At 39.2% G+C, this 23,281-nt stretch overlaps 1 protein-coding gene across 2 annotated transcripts in view; it reads right to left on the reverse strand.

The window, feature by feature from the left end:
• Window positions 1–17,026, reverse strand: part of KIF18A (kinesin family member 18A) — a 31,094-nt gene extending 14,068 nt beyond the window's left edge. The window contains exons 1-13 of one of the 2 annotated variants that reach the window (XM_030950007.1): window positions 16,574–17,026; window positions 15,432–15,818; window positions 14,601–14,758; window positions 13,598–13,702; window positions 12,581–12,691; window positions 9,484–9,681; window positions 8,065–8,238; window positions 7,098–7,172; window positions 6,746–6,855; window positions 3,349–3,511; window positions 2,675–2,839; window positions 2,141–2,262; window positions 1,725–1,963 (exon numbers count right to left, since the gene is read on the reverse strand). In XM_030950007.1, the coding sequence (XP_030805867.1) occupies window positions 1,725–1,963; window positions 2,141–2,262; window positions 2,675–2,839; window positions 3,349–3,511; window positions 6,746–6,855; window positions 7,098–7,172; window positions 8,065–8,238; window positions 9,484–9,681; window positions 12,581–12,691; window positions 13,598–13,702; window positions 14,601–14,758; window positions 15,432–15,759 (1,948 nt within the window). In that variant the 5' untranslated portion in view covers window positions 15,760–15,818; window positions 16,574–17,026. The remainder of the gene's footprint in view (window positions 1–1,724; window positions 1,964–2,140; window positions 2,263–2,674; window positions 2,840–3,348; window positions 3,512–6,745; window positions 6,856–7,097; window positions 7,173–8,064; window positions 8,239–9,483; window positions 9,682–12,580; window positions 12,692–13,597; window positions 13,703–14,600; window positions 14,759–15,431; window positions 15,819–16,573) is intronic. The other variant, XM_030950008.1, reaches the window with a different exon arrangement.
• Between the last annotated feature and the right edge of the window lie 6,255 nt (window positions 17,027–23,281).

The raw sequence follows: 23,281 nt of genomic DNA on the forward strand, positions 1-23,281 counted from the left end.
AAGGTTTTCAAGAAAATCCCTTAAACAATGCCTAATGACTTTAATAAAGTTAAACATTAATGTTTTAATAGTTCATGTGGAATTTAAATTAGGTAATTTTAGTATTGATTTCACTAAGAACTGATGAGGCCTCTTCCATCACAAAACTTCAAGAAAGGTAGAAAAGAAGTAGATTAATCAAGAACTCTAACACAGCTTACTAGCATCAGAAACTAAAATTCACAAGAATGATAACCTACGTATGACAAGACAGAATCATTACAATCAACATTTCCTTACAAAGGATATTACAGAGCTTCTAGATTAGTGTCCCTATCTGTTCTGTCAGAAAAAAAGAGTACCTCTACCCAAAAACCCCAGTATCTAAAACCAAAAGCCTATGATTTAAAAGAAATACCAGCTTTCACCCTTGCTGAATGAATCCCTGACTGACATGGGCAGAACAAGAAGTGTAAGCATGCAGATCTGCTAACTTTCTTTTCCTCCTCTCTGTAGAAACAAAAGCAAGCACACATTAAAAAGAAAAACCGACCCAAACTACAATCAAATGAATGCCACTCAGGAGTAAAACCCTAAACCAACCAAAACACAAACAAAGCAAGGCAAACAACTCCAGCCCACTGCCAACAGTCTGAACTTCACACTGCAGACAGTGAAACACTCTGTATCAACTATTGGGTACCATCAACAGCAACACGAACACATGCCAAAAATCACAGACACTCCTCATGAGAAGAGGGGCAATACGTGGTTTTGATAAAATCATTCTCAAAGCTGTAGAGAAGAAGAAAGCTCTCAAAAGAAGGGAACTCATTTCACACTTCACCAGAGGTCAATGCTCTTTTTGGGACTACCAGCTTTTGAGAAGCTGAAGTATTTTTGAAGCAGTATTTATCTCTTTTTCCTCAGTTACCTAGGGATGGATGTCTGTCAGTTATGGATTACTGGCAGTAATGAGAAAGCCTCAGGGTGTTGAGTGCTCCCTGTCCACTGCACAAAACACAAGCATGGGCCCCACAGCAGTTGCACTATCAGGATGAAATTTGGCATGTAATCCATCAGAAAAGCACTGTCTATAAGGATTCTTCATCCCTTTTTACCCAGATTATGCTCTAGGGCAGCTCCCTTCACAGCTAAAGAAGAAAAGCCAGCTATATAGAATTATGGGGAAAAATTGGGGCCATCAGGATATATCAAAAGTCAGTTCCATGGTAGATACAGTGAATCCTTTGATTCTTGGAAACAGAAACTCCTGAAATATTGTAGTAAATTGCTTCCAAGTGAACCTGTAATTAATAGTAAATCTCATCTCCCCCAAGGCTATTAGAAACTACACAAAACTATACCTGCTTAATGTTTCAAGTCACTTTAACAGAATTATAACCAACTAAAACTGATTCCTTTCCCATCAATGTCACATGAAAGATTGAAATGCAATTTTTAATAGCACTCAGGATCTATGAACATTGATACATGGGGTACATTACAACAAGAGGATGAATTCATCTGTTGCAGTGTGTGTCTAGCCATTGAAAAAGTAAATTACTTTCCCATATCCAATTAAGAATGGTGCAAAATTTATAGAAAGTGGGTCTGAGAATCAATTTTACATTTGGCTTCGGTGTCTGCAGAAGTGCACATCTGTGTTTATGGATGATATCTGACTGTTGCAGGAGATATTTAAAAGTACTTCCAGCAGAGAAAAAAATTAATGACATACTTACTGCATGGGGTGTTTGGTCTGCTCACAAGCTGTGGGAATGAAAAGATAGCTGACATTTCTACTTCACAGTTTTGATTCTGATCCTTTTCTTCAGTCTGGTCAGCCCAAGCTACTGATTTTTGTCTTTGAATCAGCTGCTCAACCTCTGCATATTCAGCCTCATTTAAGTCATTCGTCAGCCCAGATTCTTTCAACATCAGGTGCTGCTTGCGAAGCACTGGAAGTGCAGTATTTAGTACTCTGTGAAACAGCAAGAGGCAAGACAAGTTCCCTTAAGAAGAGACAATTTTAACCCAGAAAACAAACCGTTTGAGAAGAACCTTGCTTCTGTTTCAATTAAAACTAAATTATCTAAGGACGTATTCTCAAGTTACAAGTCAGAATGTCTTATCCCACCTCCCATGAAACCATACTCACTTTTCTGTTTGCTTGTTATACTGATCTTGAAGTGACACCAGGGCCAACATGTGTTCAATCTGGGCTTTAAGGGCCTGAACTTCTAGGTTTAAATGGCAATACTGCAGATCTTGACAAAGTTCCTTTAAGAAATTAGGAATGAAAATGAAAATCAACCAGCTGTACGTCAAACTGGTAGAAAGAAACTAAAACTTCAACTAAAAATAATATTAGATCAGTAAAGATGGAGTGGACCTATATTATTATAATAATGGTTTACAGTAGAATAGTATTAATGATTTTTATTTACATGCATAAATAGGAATTTGTAGCTTCCTTTGACCAATAGTGTGTGTGTGCTGCAATCAGCATTAAAAGTCCAACAGACCCACATGGATGCTTATCTATGCATGCCCAAACACATTTGCCTCTTTCTGTATACTCTTTCCATGTAGTTTAATTATTTCAATTATTAAGCTGTTCCTAACTCAGAGGTTTTACCCTTTTTCCAATTCTCCCCCATCCTCAACCACGACAAAGCGAAAGGTGTTTTACTTTTGGGATGCAACCATCTTGACCCAGGAGGCGCATTTCATTTTCCACACGGTGCAGCCACTTGGTGTTTTCCTCAAAGAGATTGCTCTGCTCTTCCTTCTTCTTCTGCATGCGTACGTAGTGGCTGTTAAGTGCTGAAAGCCTTAGATCCCGCTTGCAAGTGGCCTGAAAAAAAAATCCCACCCCCCAAATCATCAGCATTTAAGGTGGAAACTTTCAAATTATGTTCACCAAATTTTTTTTATATATAGATTTTTTCCTTACTTTTATATAACATAACCAAATTATTCCTATAAGTTGAGTATATCCTACAAAAAGCCTGCTAAAGGGTGAAGCATTGAGTAAAAAGGAAAATCCTCTATGTTCAAATATCAAACTCCTCTGATCTTTGCACTGTTTCTGAAACATGACAACTAGAAGGCACAAACCCAGCAACACCAAGTTGCATAGAAGCAAGGCAGTGTCCTAACAAGGCAGAGGCCCTTTTCTATTTGGTACCCTTGACCTCAAAAATTACATCACTACATCAACAGTCACAGAGGAGTGATAATCTGTGTGTTTCATTTGAATGGAATACTTATGCATTAACTCATTACACAATTACTTAAGAAAAATTAACACAATTATACCAAAATGAAGAGATGATACCCTGCACTACATTACAGAAAACTCACCTTTTCTACTCTTTCTTCAGAGCATATCAGTTGAATTTGTTCATGACATTGATTCTGGTAATATTTCTTTAGTGTATTTTCTTTCAGTTTCTTTTCCACCTTGAGGTACTCTTTTCTGATTTCCTCACGATTTGTAAAAACATTTTTAAGTATTTCTTTGTATCTAAAACCAAAGGATAATAATTATTTACTGAAGACTTTTTCTGACCATCTCTTTGGTAGGGGATTTTTTAAATCCAAATTAATAAAATAAATATAAAGAAATGAAAAGGAAATGAGTAAAGCCTAATATAGATAGGCAGTAAATAAAATGTCAGTACATCAGTAAGAATTTTATGTATTTGAACTGAAAATGGGATGGGAAATTTTGAAGGAGTCACTAAAAATAAATCCTGTTATAATTATGAAGACAACACGGGGATTTAAAAGGCTTATGTGAAGGAGCTTCAAATGACTTTTTCTGACTCCAGAAGATACTAAACACCTATGTTCTCTACTTCTTACATCTATTTATTAAACAGATCAGACTACTGTTTCCATAGACACACAAGGTGCTCAAAACCCTGCTAGCTATCCTCAAAGAAATGGAGAACCACAAAGGTCTTTGGATGCTCACTTTCTCTGAAGGAGCTGTACAACCTCCATCACCCACGGAGGACAAAAATCAGAACATTCACCATGTTTTAACACATACCAGGCTAATGGGGGGGAAACCAAACTGTGGTAGATGGTTCTCGAGGAGTTACTGAGTAACCACTTCTCTGGGTACCCCTAGCGTGCAACACAAGTCAGAGTAACAAGAACAAGAAGACCTGGAAGCATTGCCATACTGCAATCTAACTTTCACTGGTGGCACTTCTTCACTTCACTCCTGAATACTGGAAATGTACAGTACAGAATGGCCAAAAAGATACTGTACATCTCAATAATAACCAACCACATATACAAAGTGTTTCATCACATCCTATGTTGTTAGAACTTTACACGAAAATAAAAGTTTAACATGCAAGTGTTCTAAAGACATGCAACATTTGAGGTTATCCAGTTTTTAGTATTAAAAAATAATAAAATTAAAAACTGTAAAAATACTTAAAAGAACCATGTTCTCAAAAACTCCAGAACAAGCTGAAAAGATGAAAAGACATTCTTGTCATGTAATTGACTTCTTGCCAGTGTTTCAGAAGTAGCAATTCTATTTTACAGTCTAAAGTTTGAATAACTCTTTTATTCTGAGTGTTTTATCACTCACCTTTTAAAAAGAAACAGAATTAAGAAAATAATTCTTCTCCACAGATTTAGCAATACAAGAGCTTTTCACTGAGTGTCTAGAGGATGCTATCTTATCTAGGTAAAAAAAGAAGTGTACTAAAGTGCTCACAGAATTTATAAGAGCTATTTCTTTAAGGAACAATAACAGGGTAATGGTTGGAGTCTACGATCTTTGAGGTCTTTTCTAACCTAAAAGATTATATAATAATGAAACAGCCAGCTGCAGAGTATCAGAGCTTTACCCTACACTGTTTCTATCCATACAGCTATACTACTGATTGTACCGCTTGGAGAATTTTTGTCCTCCACGTGCTTCCTCCCAGCTGCTTGGGAAACACAGCAATAAGGAATCAAACTGAATCCTCCCAATTTCCATCACAGTAAAAAGCTGGGCATAATTCAGGTGAGGGTGGAGATTCTACTTCTTTGTACCCTCCTTATGAGGAGCCACTGCTGGAAAACCAACCTTTTGTGTACTTATATTCACTAGTGTTCCAAATACAGCATAAAGTACAGAAGCCTTTATGGATTCAGCCTTTCAAATAGGACATTTCTGTTTTTATGGAGTTACCTTTACCCTCTGGTCTGCACTGTAAAAATTACAAAGTTACCCTGTAGGTACTGTGAGGGTATGAACCCCCCTACACTATTTGGTGTCCAAGAGCTCAAGGACCTGCTGGTTGTAGTTCTGGAGCCAGTGCCCACTGTCTACCCTAAGAGGCTCAAGACTTGAAGGGCTGGCACACAACCCACCTCCAAGTTTTAGGAGAAGGATGAATGACTTTTAGGTTTGAAGAAGCAAGTGATGCTTCTTCGGTGATGCAAAAACCATGGGTGGTTGCACCTAAATACAAGATCATGGACAAGGCTCTCTTCCCTGTCCCAGCTAAAAGGGAGAAGGCAGCACAATACCTTCAAAACCTGTAAATGAATGGGAGAAATCAATTCATTACCCACACCACAACAGTATGGTGAACCTGGCAGGATACTCATGAGAAGGAAGAGAATGAGACATGCACATCATTTCTGACATCCAGAGGGACTGGGACAGGTTTACATGTGGCCCTGTGGATTTTCCATAACAAACATTCTCTGACCAGCAAACCTGGGCATAGAATACATCCAACCTTTTGAAAAGATATTTTAGAGACCTTGCCCTTGACTGACTCTTCCCACACACAAAGAATGAAATAAAGGGCAAATCACAGGAAATTAAATCAATCTTAAAGACATACAGTGCAAAAATATGCAGGAAAACTGTCAGAACTATCAACATGACTTAGAAGCCCACACTTCTTTTGAAAATTTAATTTAAATAACCTGAATGAAAGGGTTTATTGAAATGTCTGCAATGGCACTAAAATAAAACACAGAGATATCTTGCTTTGAATGGTTCCTTACTATACCTCAGAAAGTTTTCCAGGTTAAAAACCTGCACATTCAAAGGGCCAAATACAAAAAAAAAAGTTAGCTGAATCAACTTAGGCGAGTAATTGTCAGAAAGATGAGATATGCACACATCCAGAAAGTCTGTCTCTCCAAAACCTACACTCTTCATGGAATACACCGATTTCTGCAACAAATTGATACTTCACATTTTAGTTTGTTACACTTTGTGTTCTCTCATGAGACTGTCACAAGAGAAAAGATAGACAGGAACACTACCAAGAAGAAAAAGAGGCCAAGAAATATTAAAGCAATAGAAAATAAGGAATCTACAAACATAAAGTGAACCCTTTGTAGAAAAACTTCCAGGTTTTGTCTCTCTCAAGCCTTGCAGGAAAGATCCCACTTGAGCTAGTGCCTGCCAAGAGTGACAGAGCTGCTGTCATTTATGCAAACGACATTCTGCCTACCCACAAACACAACCTGTTCAGGAGCTTTGCTGGAAGCCAGCATTCAGATGCTCCTTCCTGTCACATGGCATTTCCTACGTCCTCCCCTTTCGTTTTAAAACCACCACCAAGTTGTTCTGAACAGAAAAAAACACGTTAGGCAAAGCCATACCTAGAGCTAAGTAAAGCAATGTTAAAATGGGAAAACCAATACTGGAAAGAGTAGGTTTGTTTTACAAATGCTTTTACAATTTAGACAAACTCCATCTTGGAAGCAAATGTGATTCATTTACCTTTCTATTTCTATTCGCTGGTTGTTTGAAAGTTCTGCAGTATTATGTTTTTCAGGAATGCTTGCTTGCTTTTCTTCGTATTCTCTCAGTTTCTCCTTCAACATTAGGATCTAAACCAAAAGAAGCACCCTTTAATTGAAATATGGGTTTTGGTTTATTTCCCAAAATTATCATTCTGTGCTGATATTGAACAGCTTTACAAACGGCAGCAGGTGATATTCCTCTTAGTAGACGAAATTTTCTTACTTCAAAATATGTTAGACCCTTACAGATTTAATCCCATTAACTATTTTTTTATATTCAAAGTTAAGAGTTAACCTTTCAACCTCTTAACAACAGATTTTTTACGTACCTCTTTCTTTTGTTCATTGCAAATTCTAGCATACTGGCTTATGTGACTGTCCAAACTAACAACATTGCTCTTCAACTGTAAAGAAACAAGTCAGAATTTAAAGGCAGCTCCTTCATGTTTTCATGCATAATAAGCACAGTGTGTATATGTAGCACATAGTTACACATACACTATGTTATGAGGAAAGAGATTAATAAAATTCTGACTTGCAGAATGAGAATATGACTGTCAGCTTTTGCTGTCATCTGTTGCACACCCGTGGCTAGGACATTTCCCTCAACAAACCAAGAATAATTACATTTACATATGCAAGCACATTTTGCATTTATTCAGATTAGTTTTACTATTTAAATGTCTGTCTTGTGCATTTTATTATAAAAGCTAACTTTAAGTAAACAACAAATGCAAACTACAGTGAACCCTGTATTACATAAAGAGAATTAGGAGCTGCAATAAAAAAGATAATGAAAAATAAAATTAAACAATAGAGAGCAGAAAAGGACATTCCAGCTTTTCATTTATCAAGACAATCTCACTGAGCTTCTCGACTCCAGCTGAATTCTACCTGTACAAACCTGGACTGGCTCTTGTACAAGTGGTCAGAAATTTCTTTAATGTACATTACAGCTCTCTGAGAAAGTAAGAGCAAAACAGTAAAAAAGGATGTGAATTCTACTGGCTGAGGATTATTTCTAAATCTCATGCTCACAAAACAAACTGTTTCAAACTGGTAGCATCGTATCATGAACAAAGCTATGCTGCTTTTGGGCCAGATCTAAGATCTACTTTGTATCTACTACACCTACCAGTCAGATAAGGAGAAGCTGACCATTAACAAAGAAGATGTAACAGAACAAATTTTTGAGTCAGAAGTGAAGGAAAATCTAATATTCCAAAAGAAATAATTTTTCTTTTAATACTAGATTATTGTACTTTGACAAGAGATCACTAAAAGCAATATACTCACAGAAGACTTGATATCCTTTGCTCGGTTTGCATACTTCAGAGTGTTATAGGTATCATCATAAAACAAAGAGGATGGGCTAATAGCAGCTATCATGACTGTTCTGCAATTTCCTCCAAGAGAATCCTTCAGTAAACGAGTCAGTTTGCTGTTTCGATAAGGAATGTGCTTCTTGCTCTAAGAAGAGTGAGAGATATTTGTATGGTTTTGGTAACTGTACTTCAAATAAAAGTCTGCTTAGAATTTCAACAGTAACACAAACCATAAAAAACAGCCATTAAAATTTTCTTTGACACAAGTAATTTTTCTTTGAAGTATCTGTACATCTTAAACAGTTTAAGTCTCTTGGAATGTTCAACACCTTTGCAACACATGTATTAGCTAGGTTACTTCCTGATGTCTGGATATGTAACTCCTACTTCTGTGATGGGGCAGCTAACAGAAAAAGTAAACTACATTAAATTGCATTCAGTTTACAAAATCATCCAGATTGGGAAGCACCTCTAAAATCCCTCTAGTTCAATCCCTCTGCTCAAAGCAGGGTCAGCTAGAGTAAGATGGCAAGGACTACACCCAGTAGGGTTTTGATTACCTCCAAGGATGGAGATTTCACACCTTTCCAGGCAACACAAACTCTGCTTTGTGAAGCTACAGAAATTTCATCTCATTATACCAAGTTCGGTCACTAGGAACCCAATCCCATATCAAGTAAATCAATGTGATTCTTCCATATGTCTGTGGCACAGATTTTAAACTCCGCCTTCCCTTCCAACAAGATGGTGATGAGGACATGCAGCATCAGGAAGGGAAATTAAATCTGATTTTCTGCCGGCATATTTGAAGGAGGAATTTGCTAGTTGAGCAGAAGGACAAAAAGAGTGTTATGGTAGACAACGGACTTCACTTATGCAGAGCTTCAGGAGGTTTTATCACTCTCCTACACAATTGTACCTATTCCTTGCCTTGAGCTGGTGAGCCAGATCAGGAGACTGACTCATTGCTCTGAGCAGGGATGTGTGTGTGTATGGGTGTATGTGAGATCCCAAAAGATCTGGAGATCCCAAACAACTTGGAAGAGATACTGTTTTATCCTACAAAAGCCGCTCCCCCCTAAGATTAAAGGTTAATTGTAAGGTTATTCATGTACTCATACAAGCTTTTCTATATATGCTTGACTTTGAAGATAAGAAAAGCAGGTACCATTCATCTTTGATACTATCCTTAGGCAGCTGCACATAGTTTTTGAGAATTTTCTCTCACTGGGACTGTCTTTCAGCTACCACAGATATGATGGTAGAAACCCTTAAGACAATCTTATATGAGAATGATGATGTGAGTAGCATCAACAATGTAAACCACATTATTCCATCAGCTGAGCACTTTTAAAATGGTTTCTGAACTGCATGGGAAAGCAGCACATACCTTAGGATCTGCCAGTGCATTAATGACATTTCCAAGAGCAAGCAGGGACCTGTTAATATTTGTTCCTTCCACAAAGCGAGCCCCCTTGGCACTGGTTGCTTTGGCACGTTCAGACCCTGCCAGGTCAATCAGAGACATTTTGGCAATACGAATATTTTGATTAATACTAGCTGTTTTATCTTGCTGCCGTAGGTAAATCTACAATAAAAAAAGAAGAAAACAATCAAAAAGTAACCACTAACCAATCTAAGCAGTAAATTAATTTTATAGCATAACAACTGTTTTAAGACATTTGTATTGGATGTCCTGCCACTTTGCCTTCACTTAACTGAATCACAAGGTACCTCCTTTTCTTGCTCCTGATTCTCTCTCCCATCCTACTGCAGAGGATTAAGTGACCAACTAGCCCAGGCTCACAAAGCAGCAAAGTTAAGTGAGGTTTTTTTACAGGAAAAAAGAATTTCACAACTCTTCTTCTGCACCAAAAATGCATACTACACTCCTGAACTTGAAATTGAAAGAGGTGATCCTTTTTCAAATGCACATTTAGGAGTACACCATAAAGACATGCATTGGGATAAACCAGGAAAAGGCTGACCCTTCAGTGATTTAGATTTAATTATATCTTCCATTAATAGGAAACAACTCATTTAGTGCTGTGAAAATACACTCCAGGATCTTTTCAAATGTGATGCCTCCTGAAGCCACTTGCTCCCCTTCATCTCATCTTTCCCAAAATTTTCACAATACCAAGATGTACAAAGAACTAAATGCTTCTGCTGGTGAAGGTATTCTTTCTTCAGGTTTATAAGGAGGCAGGCAAAGCATGAATATACAGTCAGTAAGAAGAAGCAGTTATCCATCCTTAGATGGCTTTATACTTTATACAGTATTTATTTCCCCTTCTCTTGTGTTGAGTGCCCTGCCATTTGTTATTATAATTAATAATGGTTAGTCCCTTCTGGAAAGTGAATTAGCAAAGAGCTGCCATCAACACAAGGTGACTGACTAGTTAAGACTCACCACTTCTGTACCTGCAAGCTTTGTGCATGAGAAATGAAGCCTTCACAGTAAGGCTTCATCACAAGTTTCTAACTGGAAACAGATTGACAAGTATTGTGAAAGAATAAAATAAAATTCCTGTGACTTGCCATGAAATGTAAATCTATTTCAAACAGGTATGTTTCTATATCAAACAGTACAACTAAGCTGAGTTGTACTGTTTCCAGTATAATGGACAAAAAAAAAAAAGAACCTCAGGCTGGGAACAGGCTACCAGAACAACACAGTAACTATCATTAATGAAGGAGGCAAAGGTAGAGTGACAGCCAAACTCTGTTGTATGACTCAAGCTTTTGTAAAAATTCAAAAGATACAGGAAATGCCCCAAAGCAGAACACTCTCAATAGAACAGTGTAGCAATTCAGATTTTCCTCTCAGATGCAGTAAATTGCCTGACCCAGATAGATATTTCAAACCTAAGACATATGGTACAGTAAAGCAAAACTTGCATCTCTAAAATCAGCTCAGAATGTCCTGGGCCAAGACTTACCAATTTCTGAGTCAGTTTCAGAAAATATCCTGATCCCATAAAGTTAACAAGAAAAGCCAAAAATAACCTATCTCTACAAAAAAGCAACTCTTAAAATAATAGAAACTTTAAAAATAAAGAGCAATCACGACAGCACTGGGGATTTCTCGCCGCTTACATCTCTGCAAACAAAGACACTTTCATTATGCAGAATGCCACAGATTTGTGGAAATATATGAGGAACTGAAGTGATTTATTTAATTGCTTGCCACTTGTAGAAATGCGCTGAGAAAAAGCCTGCCAGATAATAAAATGCAGAGCTTTTTCCCAAGAGGTGAGGGAGATAAGAGATGCCAGCAGCAGGTAAACAAGCAGAAAGCAGCAGTTCCCTCTGGTCTGTGTGCAGCACTGCACCTGAAGCCTTTCTGAAGGCAGCACACATCCATGACAATGCAGCTCTCAAGCCAAACCACTTCAAAAGAACTCTTTGTGCAACCCTGTACAGCGCACAATAAGGGCAGGCCTGGGGGAAATTCAAAACAGGAAGGGCAATTGCTAACATAAGTTTAAGGTATGTAGGAAAACAGAAGCTTTTAGAGAGGCAATGGCTTTTGCTCTGTTCCATACTTAGAAGACATTTTTAAAACTTTGTTATAGTTATTTAGCATCGTCTAAGTCTAGGTACTGTTAAAAATTTCCCAACAGTTAAGTGCTCTAATGCAAGGACCAGAATCAAATGTATTCTAATATTTTCAACCCAGAGTGGAACAAATAAATCATTCAAGATACTGGTTTGCAGTATGTAACAGCATACAGAAAAAAAAAAAGATATTGTTGATAACAGGACTAGTTTTTAAACATCACAGATTGTATTTAAAAAGAGAAGCCAGAAGAATAAGGCAGTGTAGCCAACCCCAAAAATCTTTGGAGAAGTTTGAAGTTTTAGTATATTTGTACAACTTATTCAAAACTCATTTCTGAAAACTAAGAAGCATCATTTCAGTTTTCTAAAACTTGATCCATAGCAGGAAATTAGGAAATCACTTTATTGTAGAAATTAACATTAACCAAGAAAGTAAAATAAGAAAGTACTACTTGAGATTCTTACTTTATAATCAGACATAACTGCATCCTGTGAATTATTTTTCCCAAAGAAATGCTAAGCAACATCATGATAGCAGAAAGCATTAAAAAACCCCACCAATAACTTTCAGTTTATAAAATTACAATATGGAAGTCTATTAAAGCTTTAAATTACCATTTTACATCAGTTATTTCTTCTAAGGAATATAAGTTAAGAAGGTATAAGTACATATTTTATATGTGTAAGTTTAAACAATTGGAATTAGAGATCTTTTCACTGAATTCCTTTCTTCCAACATCAACACTAACAACCATTACATCCTTCCAAGGAATAAGGAGTAACAAGGAGAATAAACTGAAAACCTTCAACCCCCTCTTCCCCAAACTGAGGTTCAACACAGTTTAAAAGCTTCCCTTGTATCCATCTTTAAACAAAACCTGCAATTGCAGTAATGGCCACTGCTTACGGCTCTATCACCTCACCTGAAAGACAGCATGGGACCGGGAAGAGGAGGCATTCACATCTGTGGGATGCTGGGTCCTATTTTTGTTCCCATAATCCAACATCTGAAGGATTTCCTCTGCTGATTTAGGCTTTAAGAGTAGAGCACATGACAAATACAGGTTTCTTTTCCGTCAACTATAGGAGCACACTGATTCTAAAATACATTTACTTTAACATTCACCTTGAAAAAAAGGCACTCCAAACAAATATTCTCAGCTGAAAAGCAGTAAGGTATGAGAAGTAAGCACTTAAGTGCAGCAACTTAAATCAGCAAATATTTTTAGCTTATAATTTAAACAAATATGAAAGGTTCTCCATAGTTAGAATCAGCCTCTTTCAAGAATGTCTGGACTTAAATTAGTATATCACTATTGAATGCATTAGTACAAGAAGTTTTTTCCTTACAATACTCAAGGTTTGGGAAGAAGGATGTTCACAGAGGTTAGCATACAAACTTAGAATATTGTTTCCTGTCACAGCATGTAACATACACAAGAAAGCTGCAAGAAAATAGGTCCATAGGAATTGATATTCAGATTGGAAATCTAAGTTCTATCACTGACCTTACCAAAGAAATTGCTGTGCTGGCCTGGAAAAGTAATTTAAGGTGGACCTCTTCAAATATGGTTATTTACAAACAAAAACAACCTTTAGACTTCACTGCTGTGTAGAGCACTCCAAGGTGGTAATGAAGGCAATGCCAAGATATTTTAGCCCAAAAAGAAATCTTCCAAAATCAGCTGGATGAGCATCAAGCCAAGTGTACCCTTTTGATAACAAGGACTGAATGCTTCTATATTTGCATTCAACGAGACTAGCAGGTTTTTTTTCCACAATGTGCTTTTAACTAATTAATTAGATTTTCAAGTTACTGGTGCTTATGGCCAGAAAGAAACCCACTAGGAAACCACCAAATTCCATACAAGTTTCAGAACAATGGGAATGTTTCTCAAATATCTCAAGCACATTTTAAGTTTCTAGAGATATTTACATACCTGATGCAGTGTCAGACCTTGAACTATCACCCCTTGCTGGCCATCCTCACGAACAGCCAGAGGTCCAGAGCTGACCAGCAGATCACGAATCTGTTCATTGTAAACCTTTGAAAGGGAATTTACAAGATTTTGTTAAAATATCCTCCCATAGCTGACAGAATTAAATAAACAGAAATCAGCAGACTATTAATATTCCTTTAAGACAAAGTAGTGAATTCATGCTATAAATTTTTTTACATTTTTCCTATACCGAGCTTAAAATATTCAATTAATATTGTTTCTTTTTAGATTTTAGAAGTAATTCTTTTCAGTAAATAATCTTCAATCTTTATGGTAAAACCCCCCCCTTTTTTTACAAAAAACAGTTTTGCAACAAGCATGAATGCAAAACATTTATTTTTCTCCACTGTACATCACGATCCTTATTTCAGTGACATTTCTTAGTTCAAACCTACTTCTGTTAAAATTTTTATATCTCTTATTTCTTGGTCTGTGAAAGCATATGGCAATGCAAACTTTTCCCATCTCCTTCTACCCCTCCCAAATACCACCTAGAGTCCATGAAGACTTTGAGGGAGCTAAAAAGATAACCATTTTACTAGCACCGTTCAGCAGTAGTGCCAAAACATCTCCCTGTAAAATCAGAACATAATTTTGTTCTGCTTTTCCAGTGTTATGGGATGTTACTGTGAAGTCCTAAAATATTACCCAGAAAAGATATTTTCTTGTACACATCAAAAGATGCTGAGAGGCATGTAAATAGTCAGGAAGACACAAATAATGAACAATCAGTAAATATATTAGAAGTGGTGGTTGTTTTTGGGCAGCCTTCTGTCAATCAGTGACAGGTACCCAGGAACACCAAGTTTGCAGAGCACAACAGTTTCACTCCTGTAAGGACACATATTTTCAAGCCCCAGAAGGGACCAGAGGAAAGCAAAACCAGCTTGTTATTATAAAATAAAGACTTATTAAAAGCAACATACCAAATGCAGGAACTCACCTCTAAATAAGAGACAGCAAGATCACATGTTTTATCATCTTTGATTTGATCCATGCGTTTATAAAGTGTCACCATGGTTAAATACATGACTCCAGGGTCTTCAGGAGAACCTAACATTGTATGAGTCTTTCCAGCTCCTGTTGCACCATATGCAAGCACTGAATTTTCCCCAAAAGACAACAAAGCAAAACCACATAATTTATCTGTAAGCTAATCAGGAAGACCAAAGTCAAATGAACATACACAGACCTCTGTCATTCTGCACAACTGTTTCATAAATGGATAAAGTTTCTTACTTAGGCTTTACCTTTCAGATCTATAATTAGAGCGAGATGTTTCCAAATAACATTTTTGAATTTTCAGCTCAAAACTCATTCACTGAAACATCTCATGAAAATATTATTTACTTACTCTCATAACCCTAAGCCATCAACTTACTGCTGATAGGCATTTAATTTCCTCACCACATTCCAGCAGCCAATTAAAAAACCCCAAGATCTTTAAGAGTTCATAAAGCAGATTATGTCACACATTCAGTGACACAACTGCTTCTGCTTGAATAACTCTAGATGACTCCCATTAGCACATATATTTCTGATAAATTTCCCAAGTCTATTATAACCTTAACACAAACTTCTTTTTAAAATAGAGTGGAGCTATTCTAACTTCCACATGCTAAAAAGTCAGCCTTTCATATCTACGAATAAAACCACAATGTTTTATTTCTACCTCGGGCTTTTTTAACGACTCTGCAGCCACTGGACAGAACAGTAGAAACTTTGAGAAATTCGCTTAAGATTTTTAATTAAAGAAGATAAATAATAAAGTTACCTGTACAGTTATATCCATTTAGGAAGCCATCAATTAGATTTTTGGTAGTATGCTCAAAAACTTCCAACTGGGAAGAGCTGTCATCAAAAATGGCATCAAACATGAACTTAAGATCCTTCCTTTGTCTTTTGTTAATATCCCTGTGGGTCACTCTCCTCCTGTTGAAGAAGCTGACTTCCTCCTCCTTAGGATCAAAGACCAGCACGTGCTGGTCGATGACACGGACCACCCTGCTGAAGCTGCCCTGCTTTTCCTTCTGGCTCTCTGGGCGCACTCGGACCACCACTTTGACGTGGCTGCACACATCTTCTTCCTTGGCAGGAGTCATCCCTTCTGCTCCCCAGCTCCACTCCCAGCACGCTTCCAGATCCAGCAGCCGAATCCTTTCTGCAGTTGACAAGAGAGGTTTTATTTGCAAAGGGAGCCTTTCACTCCTCCAAGCAGTTCGCACATTTGCTCAGGCCCCTGTGCTGGGCCCACCCATGGCTGGTCAAGGGCTGCCCCAAGGAGACTTTGGCAAACTCTGCAATGGCCTCGAAAGGTGCCTGAACTCAGCACAGCTTCCAGAAAGCCAACCAGCAGTGCCCCAGGGAATTCTCCAGTTTATTTCAGGATGTAAACTACTACATGGCCTACAGGCTTTCCTTTATAACGGACCAAGCTTTCAGAGGAGACGCCGCATTTCTGCGGACGAAGGCAAGCAGTCTTTTTGTCCTTCAGCACAAAGAGGAGCTGCCCGTGCTGCCCTCCCTGCGCTGATCCAGGCACGTCGCGCGTACATTTAAAGGGAGTTAAAGCGGGATTTACGTTAACGTGCCCCGCAGGGGATGCGGTAACCGGCCCCAAGGCGGAATTCCCTTTAAACAGCGCATTGCTGCTGTTAGCTCACTCCTAGCAGGGACACGGTCCAGGGTCCCAGCGCCGCCGCTGTCGCTCCAGGGCCGGCTCGCCTCCCTCAGCCGAGCCCCTCCCAGACCCGCCCGGCCCCTCCTCACCCACCGCAGGCGGCTTTTCGTGGGGGCACCCCGCCAGGCTGGGCCCTGCGGCCGGAGAATCCCCCGTGCCGCCCGCTCAGCCTGCCCAGCACCCGCTCACCCTGCGGGCCGGGCCTTTCCCTCCCCAGGCTCACCCCCGGCACTCACCCTGCGGGCCGGGCCCGTGCCCGGTGCCACCCCTGGGCCGTGCCCTCAGCCGTTCCCGGTCTCTCTCTCGGTCACCCCCGAGCCGTGCCCTCGGGCCGTTCCCGGTCTCTCTCTCGGTCACCCCCGGGCCGTGCCCGGACCGTCCTGAGCTCTGTTTTCCAGTCTCTCTCCCGCACCAACCGCCATCCACCGGCCGCGCAATTCAAACACGGGCAGGCCGCGCTCCTCGCCTCCTCATTGGCTGTGCGCCGTGACGTCAGCAGAGCGCCGTGCACGGGGTCCGCGGGGCGGCCGGGGGGGAAGGGGAGCACGGAGGGAATGAGGGCGGCACGGAGGGCAGGAGGGCGGCAGGGAAGGGAGGGAGGCACAAAGGGAAGGGGAGCATGGAAGGAGAGAAGGGTGGCGCTCCCAGGGCTGACCGGGAGCGGCCGCCTGTGGCTCCGCGTGTCCGGCTCCAGCCCCCCGGCCTCTCCTCCCGCCCGGGGCGGGCCGTGGGCGCTGCTCCGGCCGCCTCCGATCCAAAGCGCTTCGGGCCGGGGTTTCTGTCCCCGCCGCCTTTGGCTCTGCTCCAGCGCCGGTGCCGGCCCGAGGCGGCGGCCTGCAGCGGTGCCCCTCAGGCTGCCCCTCCGGGCGTGCGCTGTGTAAAATGAAATAAAACACAAACTGCGCTCGCTGTGAGGAGGAGATGTCCGGGGGCAGGAGGAGAGGGCTCTCTGTGGGCAGAGTCCCTCGCGTTCCCCCAGGGCAGGGCAGGGATGGGGGCACTGCCGGGGCTCAGCCGCTCCTCGCCCTCAGCAGAGGGGCTGGGACGGAAGGGTGTGAAAACCGGCAATCACTTGTTTTTAAAATTTTAAAAGTTTAATAGTAATAAAATGATTACAAAAATAGCAATATAATTAGAGTAATAAAAATTTTGGACAATTTGAATTGGGACAATATGAGACAATAGAAACAAAGAGTTATGGACGTCTGGGTACCTTTTTCTGGGCAGCATAACCCTGAAAAAGGACCCACGTTGACCCTTAAAAGCAATAACCTGTTGCATATTCATATATGATGCATAAATTCCATTCAAACACAGGATTCTGTCTGGTCATCGTCAACTTCTTCCTCTGAATCCTGACGGTGCCTTCAAGCCTGAGTGAGGCAGGAAGAAGTTTGTTTTGTCTGATAACGGAGCAATAAATGCTTTTTCTCTAAAAGATTTGGGTGTCCTGTGGCTGCTATCTCAGTGCTAGTCCTCTCTTTAAAAAAGTATCTTACATAGCATAGTTTCTATTTTAACATTATGATATAACCTAAAACCATATTTAACACACTACTTAAGAGAATTAATACAGCATAACTTTCTAACACAACACATATAATAATCATTTTAATATCTGCAAAAAGCCAATCATAAAATACGCATTTTTAACAATGGGAAGGGAGAAAAGGCACAAAGTCGGCGGTGCCGTGGAGAGAGTTCAGCAGGTGAGTCAGGAGCTGTGCAGACAAGCAGGGCAGAACAAGGAAAGCCTTCCCATGGGCTCAGCCATCTCCGGGAGAGCAGGGCCCATCTCAGGTGATAATTAATGGTCACCATTGTTGGGAACACCAGTGCCAGCACCCCGATCCTGCTCTGCCCCTGTAAGAGCCTAAATGAGACATGCGGGACTCCAGGCAGCTCTCCAAAATGCAGTTTATTACATCCAAGTCATAAAAACCCTTTCTAACTAACAGACCCTTTGCCTCCTTGGTTATCCAGTAAGACTGGCTCAGCAATTCTTTTCTTCTACATCAAAACTTGCTTCCGTCTCTATTCCTTCTTCAGACTCTACATTTAAAAACCTTTCTGCTAAGCATACATATCTGTGAGACTTTCTTGTCAAACTTTCATCCTTCCCAACATGTCGCCTTTCTGTCTGGAGCACGGTGTCCTTTGCTCTGGGGAATCCCTTCAGTGCCTTGGGTCGCTGCCCCAGCTGTGTCTCCTCCCTGCTGTGCCCAGCAGAAACCCAAAGCAGCCCCAGCTCAGCCCCTGGGGAGGAAATGAACTCCAGCCCAGACAGAGCCAGCAGAGCACACCGTGGTAATACACACGTTTTCTACGCGTTTTCTGTAGGATTGTTCCAAAACACACATCCGTGTGTCTGCTCAAAGTTAGTGATGTGCACTTTCAAATTTAAGGTGGGGGAATTACTGCCCAGTCCCTGCAGTACTCCTGTCTTTGAAGCAAAGACTACAAATGAGATTTTACCAATCTACCTCACTTCTCAGTGAAAAGTCTGTTGCACTAAGTCCACACATAAAGAAAACACATGGAATGCACAGTTAAAATACAATAGAGAAGGGAAAAAAAGGGATGTTTTTCTTTCCAAGTCTCAGAAAAACACTAGATGAAATATTCCTCGTTGTGTAAAAAGGTTTGGAGAAATTTCTCCTTACCCCACACCAGTGAATCACCCTTATGCCAGGCTCCATCTGTAGAATTCTTACTCATGTAAATAATATAGGGCTTCATGTTTTCTCCAGTGAGTTTTAAACCTTTGCATTTCACTTGAAAAAGAAGAGAAAAAGCGAATCTCAGAAGCCTGATTTTGCCATTTTTAGCAGTGTGGAAAGGGGCAGACGTAGAAGGAGAATATTTTTAAGTGAAAGAATATGTAAGGTTGTGAGATGACATGAATTTCAGACTTTATCAGTAAAATTAAATGTGTAGTATTTAACGTGTGAAGTCATGCTTCCCATAAGAATACTGGATATACAAGAGATTTGCCAATTTCACAATAATATAACTGCCACAAGTGAGACCATAATTAAAACTTTACATTGAAAATGATCTGTTTCTAAATTAATAAGTGTCGGAATAAAGGATCAGTTTCTCAAAAACGTTCTCATATCTGAAGCAAAACATCTTGCCTGCTCATTTGTGCAGGCAGATAAAAGCTACAGAAGGCAGTGACTGATGCCATGGAACTGAGCAGGGAAGAAACAGTTACTGAAATTGAGAAAAAAGCATTTGTGTCACACCCATTGCAAAAGTCTGAGCAGTCACTGTGTACACCCAGACAGTGGCACGTGGAGTGAAGAAGTGAGGGAAAGGCAGGAGCACAAGGCTGGGAAGTGGTGGTGTGGTTGTGGCTGGGAGTTTTTGGACATCTTTTGGTCAGTTCAAGGGAGCATAACCCTTGCGGATGGCATCAGTGCAATTTGGCAGAGCAGCTGTGCCACCATCCCTGTTCATAGCACCCACTGGTCACTGCCAGCAGCAGAGCCCTTGGCAGAACAGGGATTAAAACAGGAGAACTGACAGGGAAATGTTCCCCTTGCAAGTCGGGCAGATTTCAGTAGCAACATGGGAACACAGTTATTAACGAGAGCTGAACCAACCTTTTTATCATCTGAAAGTTGGTGGTGATTTCTCCAACTTTATAGTCTCCAGTGAGAGACTATTATTATTATTATATTATGATATATATTATTATATTATTTATAATTAATTATTATATTATTATATTATGTTTCTACACAGGAGTGAAAGATAGTTATATACAATTATAGCTTTATATATATTAGCTATATATAATATTAGCTATATATAATATATAGCTATATATAGTATATAATATATAGCTATATATAGTTATATATATAATATAGTTTTATATAGGTATAATATATTTATATATATGTAGATAACTATAGTTATATATAGTTATATATAATATAGTTATATATTACATATATAACTATATATAGTTATATGTAATATATACTATTATATATATTAGTTATATTTTATAATTATATATAGTCATATATATAATATAGTTATCTCCATATATAATATAGTTATCTATAATAATAGCTTATATATAATTCTAGTAAATATATATATTATATAAGTATATATATAGTATATAGTATATATAGTATATATTGTATATATTATATATATACTATAATACTACATATAGTACTATATACTATATACTATATATAATACTATACATATAGTACTATACTAATATATATATATAATAATAGTTACATATAATATTAGCTTGAAGTGTGTATGGTGACATGCCATGGAGTGTGAGACATTTCAGCATGTCCTCTGATAGAACTAAGGGTAAGGGGTCAGCGTATCTATTTTTCTTGGTGAAGGGCTGTTATTCTTATAATTGAGGAATGAACAGATAAACCATAAAATTAGTTGGATTTCATGATATGGGAAAAGATGAAAGATAGCAAAATAGGTTACTGGGAAACTGATGATTTTTAAAAGACAAAAATTAGTCTGTGTTAAATAAAAAGGAAGAGACATTAAAGAGAAAATGTCAAACTCTGAAATAAAAATGGTCAGTGATGACTAGGAAAGCTATCACATATTAATAAGGCATGTAACTGAAAATAAAAATGGCTGAGATTAAATAATGCAAAATTAATTAATGAGAGGAAAATCTGCTACTTTTCCTAAAGGTAGAGCTGGAAGCTAAAGAAATAACTAGTATTTTAAGTATTGGAGAATAGGCAGTGGAATTATTGAGGGTGTGAAGAGAGTGTACTGACGTGATAATAAATATTGGGAAAACACTACTGAAAATATTAAAGCAAGCTCTTTTGTGGCTTCAACAATAAAAATTTAAAACAGCTTGTCCTGGTTTCAAAGTGTAAAGAGCTGTTGCCTTCAAGGTTGTACAAGCAGCAATCCCATAGAAAGCCAAATGAATCAGAAAAAATGTAATGCTTTTCTGGAGAGGAGGAGGGGTTGGTGTAGGGAAGGTGACTGATGCTAGAAGGTCCATCCCCCTTCCTCCCCTGAGCAGCAGAGAGGGACGTGGACAATGCAGTTATCTGACAGCTCTAAGCTGTGGAGCTCTACTACCCAGACAATTCAACAAGCAGCAGATCCACAAGAAAAAAAAAGATTTTTCTTAATGGCCCAGCCCCAAACTGAGCAAGAGCAAAGGACCAAATCCAAATCCCACAAGTATGGAAGACTTGGAGGATTTGAATATTAGTTAATTTAATTTAATTTCATTTAAGAGAGCTGCTTCAGGCACATGTTATTCATATGAAAAAAATGTTTTGGTGATGGGACTGTTAAATCCTCTGTTTTGTATTTCTTATCTGCTGGGGTTTTGTTATTACTAGTATTACTGCTACCAAATTCACACTCTGTCGAAACATCTAACAGTGCAATAGAAATTATGACCCAGGCCATTAAGAGCAGAAAAATAAACTTTCCCAGATAACAAACATTATTAAAAGATTTTTAAAAATGGATAGAGGCAAGAAGTGAACCTGGACACGTGTTCCATTTCTGCACATGATAGAAATATCAGGAATAAAGTTACTAAGAATCTATCCAAAAGGTGTGCTGCTGAAAAAGAGGAGCCATAACTAAATTCTTTTTCCTGACTTTTGTAGCATGGTTTTAAATTTTAATAACTTCAAAAATGCTTTAACTTTATTGAAAATATCCTATAAATCATAAACTATCTCACAAGATACCCTCCGGCTTTTCATACATCACTCTTCCCCCTTACCAATGTTTCCTGCCATTCTGCATAAAGTTTGTCACCTGAGTTGTGGCAATTCAAAGCATTTATGGAAATGTGCTGTAGATGCACTCAGTTAAAGTTTTCAGGTTAAATAACAAACTGAAAAAGCCTGAAAGCTTTTTTCCTCACCCAGGCAACTCCATGTGCAGCAGTGTTGGCACAACCAAAACTGCAGCATGGGGTCAGGAGCAATTGCCTAGAAACAAAAGCCTCTAAAACTGGCTTTCTGGCTTAGGAGAAGAAAGAATCCTACCAGAGTATGCAGGTAGGAAGGATGTATAAAGCAGAGATGTTGAAAAAGCACCATGATACTCATACCCTAATACAATCTGTAAGTGGGCCAGCATAACTCACTCAACTGATATAAAAAAAGAATCTCTGGCATGTCACAGAAATACTCATGAATAAAAGAAAAAAAAATCTCCGTTATAATGTTAACAGTGAACATCTAGTATGGCTCTTAAAATCTCCTTCTTATGCACAGAACTGGATAAACAAGAGAAAGAATGGCCTTGGATTCTTACCCTTTATTTGCCTTGAACGTCACTCAGAGAACAAAGATAATAGACTTCTTCACCTTGTCCCCTTCATTTGTGAGAAAGGACATCTGCAACATATTTATAGAAAAGAATGAAAAAACCTCTTGATGTATGTGCATGGTAGATAAAATAACTTGTGGGCTGAAGTTACACTGGAAAAGTTAAATCAGCTCTTCCGAAAGGCTGATTTGTTGTTTGCTATGCCTGTGTCCTGGTTCTGGCCAGGACAGGGTCAATTTTTGCAGTGGCCAGAACTCAGAGGGTATTTTCCACCACCTCATGTCATTTTGTGGGCATGGGGAAGTGTGGGGACACTCAGGTACTGTCGAGCACCCTGTGGTACCATGGTGAGAATTCCCATGGGGATCCCTCGCCTACCTTGGACACTTTGGCTGTTAATTTGTTGGTTACTTTTTATTTTCTTATCTCGTTGCCATTTCCTGTAAATTGTTCTTACCTCAACCCATGGTCTTTGCCCTCTGTGCTTCCAGTTCTCCTCTCAGTGCCACGGAGGGAGTGGAGTGAGGCAGGGAATGGAAGGAGCAGTGCACGTTTTGGGGTGATTCCAGTGGGAACACCAAATTCAGGAGTGCCATTCCAAAACCACAACAGCCCTGTTT

The sequence above is a fragment of the Camarhynchus parvulus genome, chromosome 5, assembly GCF_901933205.1.
Source record: "Camarhynchus parvulus chromosome 5, STF_HiC, whole genome shotgun sequence".
Lineage (NCBI taxonomy): Eukaryota > Metazoa > Chordata > Aves > Passeriformes > Thraupidae > Camarhynchus > Camarhynchus parvulus.